This window comes from Morone saxatilis, unplaced genomic scaffold, assembly GCF_004916995.1.
Source record: "Morone saxatilis isolate NCDOM2014 unplaced genomic scaffold, NCSU_SB_2.0 Contig11, whole genome shotgun sequence".
Lineage (NCBI taxonomy): Eukaryota > Metazoa > Chordata > Actinopteri > Moronidae > Morone > Morone saxatilis.
Window position 1 is genome coordinate 10,655,807 of NW_023339663.1, and position 9,698 is coordinate 10,665,504.

Consider the following 9,698-nt stretch of genomic DNA (forward strand, 5'->3'; position numbering starts at 1 on the left):
GAACCTGAATGCATCACTTGGAAAGGTTGTCAGAACAATGCGCTTCCAACTGCAATATTATGCAATGGATAACATAGTTCTTGACAAAAAAAAAAAAAAAGTCAACTCAAAACAAATGTTTCACTGTCGTGAAATACACAAGCAAGCGTTCTGATTGTTGATTCTGCACTTGACTAAACTGAAACGTGCGCGTTGCCTGCATTGAAGTCTAAAATGCTTGTTGGGCGGGAAAAAGATTGCAAACCGCCGCTTAACGGTCTCCAGACGCATCAGCCCCACAGTTGCAGGGGCTTGACGTCTTGCAGCTTCCTGTTTAGTGGGAGAAGGAAGTGATGGACACCTGTCTCGTCTTTTCAGTTTCAGTTAAAAGCCTTACCACAACAACAGTGAGCGGTGCGAGTAATTTTCGTTTTGTATATTTGGTGTGTTTATGTTGATAGAGGAGTGAGTCTGTTAACAGCTAGGCCTTTTCCAGTAACATGCCCACTCAAACACGGTTGGTGGTCTCCTCTTATCTTTTCTCTCTAACTTTCTTCCCATCCTTGTTCCATGCTGCTACCGTTTCCTCATTTCATTTTTGTCTTTACCCCCCCCCCCCCTTTATTTCTTTGCTTATCACCCTTATGTCGCTTTCGTTTTCCTTTTTCAAAATTAGCTTTAACCTGATTATCACTTTCCCTCTATTTTCTGGTTGCTTCCTGTTTTTTTTTTCATTCCTCCCTCTTTTACTTCCTCCAGAGGTGTGTTTTCTCTGCTCAAGATTCAAAAAAGCACAAAATTATATTAAAAAAACAACACCAGCAGCTTTCTCTTTTCATTCAAGCACCACTGCAGCTGCCCTGGAGAATATGTCTTGCCCTAGTATCTGGAGCAAAAAAAAAAGGAACCACACTCTTGGCACGTGTGTGTGACTGCTGTGTGGTGTGCACGCGAAACACGGGGCATTGAGCAGAACTGTAGAGAAATAACGATGACAGGAACAACAAGAGTGTGGAGAGCGAACAGGAGCAGATCGAACACTTCCAAAAAAGGTGAATGGGGCCCCACTTAATTCCTGCAGATGAAGTGAAGAAAATGAGACAAAAGAAATGAGGAAAAAAAGCACAGGCAGTGAAGCAACGTAATGGATGCAGCGAACGTGTGGTGTTCTCTTCTTCTCTGTCGACTGGCTTTCCAGTCGCCACTCTTGTGTGTACAGTTACAGAGGCACCGCTCCTCTCGTTATTCTTAATCTTCTCTGACATGAACAATTCGAGGATACACAGGCGTGAATGCTTTCAGGTGGCCTGCGCGCTTGACTAGCAGGCCTGGGAAACCACAGGCTTTAAGGAGAGGAGGGGAGGAAGGGTGGGGTGGGGGTGTGGGGTGGGGGGGTTACTGAGAAAAATAGAGAGCAGTGTACTCCATCAAGGGTGAGAGAGGAGAAACTGCAGAGAGTGAGAGTGAGAGAGAGAGAGAGGGAGGAGGAGAGAGAGAGAGAGAGAGAGAGAATTTAGTCAGAAAACTGGAGAGCAGTTAGCTTCAGAGAAAGCTACAACAGGAAATGAGATGAAGAGAAAGGAATTTCAACTGGATCCAAGATGTAGTTTAAAAGCAGTGAACAACCCAGTTACCCCTGTGTGTGTGTGTATGTGTGTGTTTGTGTGTGAGAGAGACAGACAGGGACACACCGTGAGAATGGAAAGAAGGACTGAAACTTATAAGAACAGAATTTATTATCCCACAGTAAATACTCAGTTCCTTTGAAGCTAAGTTGGGAATCAAAACAAGAACCGAAACAAAACTGTAAATCATTACCGTCTTTCTGAAAATGACTAAACATAAAAACATAACACCCCCACACACACACTCAGACCGGTGCTTACTTTGTAGATATTCACAGCAGTGGCTTTGAACCCACTGTAAAATATTCCATTATTGAAACTACAGACTGTCTGCCACTTAATTTCTTCATTACTGATTTACTCAAATGTCAAAAACACAGACAACACTCATTAACAGTGTTCAGATACCAAAGTCAAGTGAAGGGTTTCTTCTGTGATTTAGTTTGGCACTTTTTATAAAGTTGGGGCACTTGTGAGAACAAGAGTGGTCAAAATCAAAGCAGCAGACAATAAGACAGTCACAGCCACATTCCCAAACACTGAATCCAACACTTCCCATTCAGGCTGCAACGGTAGGAGATTTTCACAGTATGATAACCGTTTCACTGTATACAGTATTACACAATTATTATAATTATCAGCTACAGTGACACAAGGAATTAAAACAGACAGTCTTTTTGGTTCAACAAACGTGTATATATTCTAATTTTACAAATTATTATATAAATGTTTTAATAACTAATACAGATTAATTCAATACCGTAGATAAGCAAATGTACACTGTATGATAAATGGTACGCCGCTGCAATCATACTTCCCCATAATGCAACTCTACAGTGTATTTTTTAGGGCGCCGCTGCTATGCAAAGCTCTTTCTCCAGAGCCATTAGCTTACAACAGCCAAAACCCCCCTAAATAATTAGTTCTATGATAAGAAAATGTGCAGATGGAAGCAAATATTTGTATTTGTGCATTGACTGCAACTAATCCAACATGAGCACTTGTCAAGAGGCCTCACTCACCACAGAAATGAATATTAGATTGATGTCAAACACCATCACCAACAGGTAGCCACACATAGTTAATCTTGAAGCCCAACATCTAAAAATGTCTCAGCAAACCACCACTGCAGCATAACTCACGTCTACACTGTCCAAGTAGGTTCCTAAAGACACAGCTTCAGGCAGCACGTCACAGCTTTGAGGATAGCGAAAACACAATATGATAGAGGATAAAACTTTTTACACCTTTTAAGCTTACATGGGCTGAATGTTTGATAGAAAAGATAGAGTTTGGGTGGAGTATCACTACAAGTACCTTAAAGGTCAGATAAAAAAAGAGCCCACCCTGTTTGACAACATGACATAATGTCACACATACAGTACACACTCAATCTGCTTTTTTCATACTTATTTGAAACTATGTTTACATCTCTAATACTGAAACACATTCAAACCCACTATAACACTAAATGGTATTAATTATGTCATTTAGAAACATCTCTGCTACATTTTAGCCCAACCTATTTAAGCATCTTTATAATGTTTGCGGTCTTGACTACACTTTAGAATAATGTTCTCTTGGTTTGAACAAATCTAGTGTAGTTGTAACACAGATGAGTCAGCAACTTCAATAATAAATGTAATCATTTTCAGTCCATTGACTGATTTACCAACTAGTTGAGAACACATTGAGAAATAATAATTTATGCATCCAATGTCAGTGTCAGTACTTGATTTCTCTTATTTAACAGCTGGTATTGTTTAGTACCTGGACACAGCAGCAGCAGTTTCTTCCTCTAAATACAATGCTGGCTGTCAGAAATTGTCCACTGAGATAAATTAACTCACACTGAAACTAGCTGAGGTGTTCTGTGCTGAAGGAACAGCGTGGAAAAAATTGGAGTTTACAGACTGGCTGTGCTGCACACCACAGTCTCTGGGATAAACCAGTAGTTCAGTTACTGATCAAACTCACTCTCTGTCTAGAGCTAATGTTCAAACACATTCGTTAGTCTCAATGGAAAACTTGAGTCAAACAAAAATACACAACCACAAACATGCACACAAAAGGGCATAATGCAGTGGAGTTACACTACAGGGAGAATCAGCTTTAAAATCAGCTGATGGCCGGAAACCTGAGGAGTTAAGCATAGGAAGAAGACACAGGTTAACCTCAACACTCCCTCCAGGTTCCATAGCCATTTACATAATTCTCAGAATAGTTTGTGTTTGTTTACTTCTAGAATAACATGTAAAAATGAGGACAAGCCTCCCCTACATACACTTACACTCACAAACAGGCTTGGCGTCCACAATGGTGAGAAGATATGGTATCTTTTGCAAGCACAGGAAAGAGAGAGTGAGTTGGGCGTAAGTCCCTGTATGTGGCAAGTCGACATTGCTTGTGTTGCCAGAGGAGAGTAACACTGTTGCAAAACCTGCTTTTATCAGCGTGTGTGTGTGTGTGTGTGGAGCCATTAGCTACAGAAGTTTTTAACCACTTTAAGAATACAATATGGTGGCTGTTTCCGGCGCTTCTTGACACTTTCTACCTCGACTGTACAGCGCGGGGAATGTTTTCATGTTTATGTCATTGTAAGCAGGTAGAGGTCATCCCAGGGAGGTATCGAGTTGACTTCTAAAGGACATCCTGAAGGAGTGGCACACTTGGTGCTCTCTCCAACCCTTTATTTACCTCTGCTGACCCTGCATGCTGGGCCTGCGGCAATACTTCCCCACTATTCCTAGTACTGTGTTCTCGTGGACACCACATTACAGAGTGCAGGGAGAGCTGCTGTACCCAACCCGGATTATTCCACCAGCCTAAAGCTGCCTGGACCGAAACACAGCCTCCGTCTAAACAGTCAACACACGTGTTTACAGCAAACTACTTCCCACAGAGCCAGCCGTCTTGGACCAAATGGAAAACTTCTTACGAACATAATGTAATCATAGCCTAATATGAAGCTTATTTTTCTTAACAAACTGTGGGACCTGAACTCTTCACCTAAATAAGAGCGGGAGTCCTTCACGCAGACAAAGCGTTTCTAAAACATTCCTCCCCTCCCTTTCCCCGTCACTCCATGTCTCCTATTCAGTCTGGACAGGAGGAAGTTTGGGAACCTCTGTTGGCCAGCTGTCAAGGGGAAGGAGGGGGGCCTCTGTCACTATAAACCAACTTTTCCTTCCAGGTTCACCCAGGCCCAAGTCATCCAGCCTGAGCTGCCTGCATTCAGCCGCCCATTCCCGCTTCCAAAATTACACTTGTACAATTACAACACTGTTAAATAGTAACACAACTGTGCTGCAGCAACACCTTCGAGCCCCAGCAGTGCAGGTTGAGTAGCTTATGAGGAGAATTGATACCAAAGGGTGCCGTGTTCAGTGGAGATCAACTCTCAGGCCAAGCCAATAACCTCTCCTTGGCCACATCACCTGGTACCAGTCACAGATTGAGCTCTGGAAGGATCTGAAGTGTTTTGCAAATGCACCAACCACAACACATTTGTTTATTTGATTTATATTTCATTCCTCCGATACAAAATACATTTCCTGTAACCCTGAACGTCAAGTTAATCCTTTTATTTTCCCATAAGTATATCTTTAAAGCTGCAGTAATCCATGTTTTTACATTAAAGAAGACTAAAAATGACTTAAGTGTAATGTGAAAGTGGTCGCTCATAGTGAGAAATACTCCTTGGTAAATTCCTTCCCTTTTTGCTCTGTGCTCTAATGACAGCCGAACAAGCCTCGGTCGGGACCCTCAGCCAACTTCCTCCTTTCCTGTACTTAGATATGCTACATATGCTATGTTGAAAAGACAACTGAAATTTGAAGATGGTTAAAAGATAAAAGTGAAATATATATAAAGTCGCATCTTAAGTTAGCTAATGTTAGCAGAATGCTAGCTAGCTAGTTAGCTGTCCTGTGAACTACACTGCCCGTGTGTTTGCCTTCTTGTGCGTCTGTACAATACAAATAAAAAAAACGGGGACCCAAACATTGCTCCATGGAACACCTAGTGGCCAAGAACGCCACAGGATACCTTTATGTTCTGGGGGTTTGAGCAAAGTTTGGCTGCAAAGAATGAGCTTGTAATTTCTAACCTACTGGTAGGTGGATTTAAGATGTTAAAGTCATTTCTTTTTACACACTTCTTTGAACTTCTTTGTGTACAGTCATTTGTGCCAAGATATGGTTTGATGTGTTTTCCAGTGTTCTGAATCAGCCCCAAACTTCGTCAAACTATGTTTTTAGCAGTGGCAGAGCAGTCAAATGCACATATGTTGTTGTTAATTAGTGCAGAGTCCCAACTCCAGCTGTGCCGCTGAGAATTCCCGTCTCTCTGAGCACCGACAGAGACACAGTCGCTGACAGATGAAGCACAGCCTGCTCCTGTATGAGAGACACCACCTCTGTCCCTCGCTCTGTGTCTCACTACATCTGCTTCGCATTAGCTTGTTGCCATGCAGGAAAAAACACAATTCTTTTGTAGTCTATTCCAGCCAATCAGGAAGTGAATTGGGGGTAGTTTTCTGTTTCCTGTGTTCCCCAGACAGTACGGACTTGGGCCCAGTAGCCCCGTTCAGTTTCCGAAATCCATGTGTTCCTCCAGGAAACTGAGAAGAGTCAATAATGAGTCTCCCCTCTCTCTCTCTCTCTCTTCTACAAATATGTGGCAGATTTTCAGCTCTGAGTCATCAGCCAGCCGCAGTCTCATGCCAAAGGACAAGACTTTGATAAAAAAACAATGTGATGCAAGGGTTACATAGACATTACCAGGAGAAGAGCTCTGTGGGGATCAGACTGACATCGAGTATGACTGCTGCTAGGTAACAAGACAGTGTAAACTCAGCTGTCGTCACTGTTACAGAAGAAGAAGGACTGAGGAAACTCAAGAGTCCAGGCTGGGAAGTGATGACAACTTAAATGTTCCTCATGAACACCAGTAAACGGTAAATAACAAGACATGGCATATTGATGTAGCTTGTTTCTAGGTGACATGACGTCATTTTGCCGGTGGAAGAATGTAACAAAGTCCTGTCACTCGAGTACTGTACTTAATTACAAATGTCAGTTACTTGTACTTTCCTTACATTTTTAGATTTTATACTTTATACTTCTACTTAACAACATTTATCTGACAACTGTAAATATACTAGTTACTATGCTTGCAAATAACAATTACTTTTATTATCTATTATTCTGCCAATAATTTCTTGATTAATCGATTACTTGAGTTGTTTAGTCAATAAAATGTCAGAAAATGTCCATTCGAGTATCTCTGAGTCAGAGTCAAATAGTTCAGCCAGTAGTCTAAAACCTCTAAAACACAGGAGACTATGAGAAGCTGAAAATAATCATATATGAGAGGCTGAAAACAGCATTTTTGCTTGAGAAATGACTTAAACAACTAGTGTGTAGCATTCAGTAACATCTAGCGGTGAAGCTGCAGATTGCAACTAACTGAACACCGCTCGCATCTGTATTTGACAAATGACAGATACAAACAGCTCATTCTAAGGTAACGAAAACACAACGATTCCTATATTCAGGTGATTATGCACTAATAAAAACATACCTATGACTATTATATTCCATTTCTGCCAATAGCTCCTTACACACTGGACCTTTAAACAATCCACTAATCATTGCAGCTCTACTAAATAAGATTTTAGGTATAAAACCATTTAAAGTAATCTGATTTAACCAAGTACAACAGTAAAATGCTACTTACATGTTACTGCATTAGTCGTGATTCTGTAATATATAATATTATAGTATATAACACTCACAGGGGGCATTTTTCGGCATTCAGTACGTTTACTTTTAAAACTTTAATTACATTTTGGTCATGATACTTCTGTACATTTACTTGCCTAACATTTAAGAGTTAAACTTACACTCGTTGTACTTATTGTATTGCTATTTTTACAAACAGCCCAGCATCTGAGTAAGCAGGATTGTATTTAGGAAAGACATTTGTAATGGCAAGACATTGTCCAGTCATTCAGCGTTCAGTCACGGGAACTCGACGCTGCTGGCTGACTGAACACTCATTCAGAAAATGCAGCAATCTAACAAGGTCTTTCATTACTGTACAACTCTCCCTGGAGTTACAGGTCTGAGCATATTATCTCACAGGGGCTGAGCTATTTAATAAACTCGAGTCAGAGTGGTTCTCTCTCCAGCTGCTTCCCAGGGACACTGCAGCCAATTTTAGCAAGGAGCAGTATATATATATATATATAAGGAGCTTAAAAATACAGCCTAACTTTGTACGTCAGCTCAACTGAAAAAAAAAATGGCCACCAGAGTGTTTTTGTCCAATGCAGGCTGGCATCATCACACAGCACTACAATATGTTGGCGTGTTTGTTGTCATTTTTTTCCCCCTCTGCTCATCCCTTCTGTCGCAGGTTTGGAGTCAAAACAAACCGGACAGCACAGCCAGGATGAATAAGGTGCCAGCTCAAAATGAGAGAAGATGGCCCCAAACTTCCTGTATTGACCCAAGATAACGGTCAGAGCGCACAGGGGAAATGGTTGTTTGAATGTCTTGATGTTAAAAGGGAAAAAGTATGATGCTGTCAGACAGGCGAGACTGCGGCATTTTAGACTTCTTCCCCAAACAAAATTAACATAATGTTTGCTATAATAAAACCAGAAACAATTGGTCGAATAATCACTTAATCAGTCTATTGACAAAACAGCTAATTTGTGCAAATTCTCTGATTCCAGCTATTCAGATATGAAGATTTGCAGTTTTTGTTGGTTTTGTATACATTTAAAATCTGTTTTCGACTGCTGGTTGGACAAGACAGACTATCTGAAGACGTTAGCTCGGGCTCTGGGAAATTGTGATTGGTGTTGTTCACTTCTTTCTGACATTTTGTACATCCAATTAATTCACAGATTAAGAAAAGAATCAATAATGAAAATACTGATTAGCTGAAAACCTGACTTTAATACTGTACATGGCAAAAGTTTTGTAAAAGTTAGCTCATGGTGACTTTGTTTTTCTCTCTTATTTTGAATATTACTTTCATTATTTTATGTAATAATAATAATACGTTAGGCTCACTTTCCATTATTTATTTACCACAGTTTTACTCAAGATCAGGGAAATCCACTTCTTGTACAGGCATGCCAATTTCTGAATTGCATAAAAACACTCTTCCTCTCCACTAAATCCTCCATTACGAACTGTACTCATGGCTCCATTCACAAGATATGCATGCACCACATGTCTCCTACAAACCGAGGGTACCCACTGGAGACCAGCTACATATCTAAATATAGAAATCTGGGCTAACAATCAATAGCTAGACAGTTAAGCATGAAGCTGTTTGGAGGGGGGCAGAGAGAGAAGAGGGGGGGGGTCGCAATAACATGAATGGGTGGTCGCAGCTAAGGTGTAATAAATATCTATTTGATCTGAATTGTCCAGAAAAAGCATCTGGATGTATGCAGTTGTGCAGCCTTTATGTCGCACAGCCTGTTCGGATCACTTCATATGTAGACCTCTTAACACTGGTTTCTTATGCCAGCTGCCAAATTCCCATAATTTCCCACAAGTCTTTGAATCTCTCCACGTTTCCACTCTTTTACATTTTCAGTTTTACAATTTGTGGTTTACAGTCTGTGCGCTGAGAGGAAAGCGTGTGATTTGAATTACAATAACAGCAGGAACAAGACAGATCTGTGCCCCCCCTTTCCAGTCTCCAGCCCGCACCGCCTGCCTTGCCTGCCTGGCCCGTTAATATGGAGCCATCCATTGAGGCGCTCAGACTGGGGGTAGGGATTTTTTCTTCTTACCTATTTTTATTTTAACGCTCTGGAAAACCCGGAGACCTTCCTCTTCTACCGCCATGCTTTCCCCGTGGCTCTTTCCCTTTTGACGACTAGATAAAGACAGTCCTCCACGGTGGTCGGTTCTGGCCTCTCCAGCGCACGGATATTCCAGGGGTTTTGCACATCTATGCTCTCCGGACAGCGATCATACTCCGGTCCGACCACTGCTGCTGCTGACTGGTTGAGAACAAGCGAGCAGATACAGCTTCAGTCCCGCAGCAGCAGCAGCAGCAGCGGCG

General features: G+C 41.5%; 1 protein-coding gene across 1 annotated transcript in view; it reads right to left on the minus strand.

Moving 5' to 3' along the window:
• rasa3 (RAS p21 protein activator 3) overlaps window positions 1-9,698 on the minus strand; it is a gene marked incomplete at its 5' end in the record, with an annotated part of 40,956 nt that extends 31,258 nt beyond the window's left edge. The window contains 1 exon segment of the mRNA XM_035651856.1: window positions 9,424-9,698. Within this exon segment, the coding sequence (XP_035507749.1) occupies window positions 9,424-9,478 (55 nt within the window).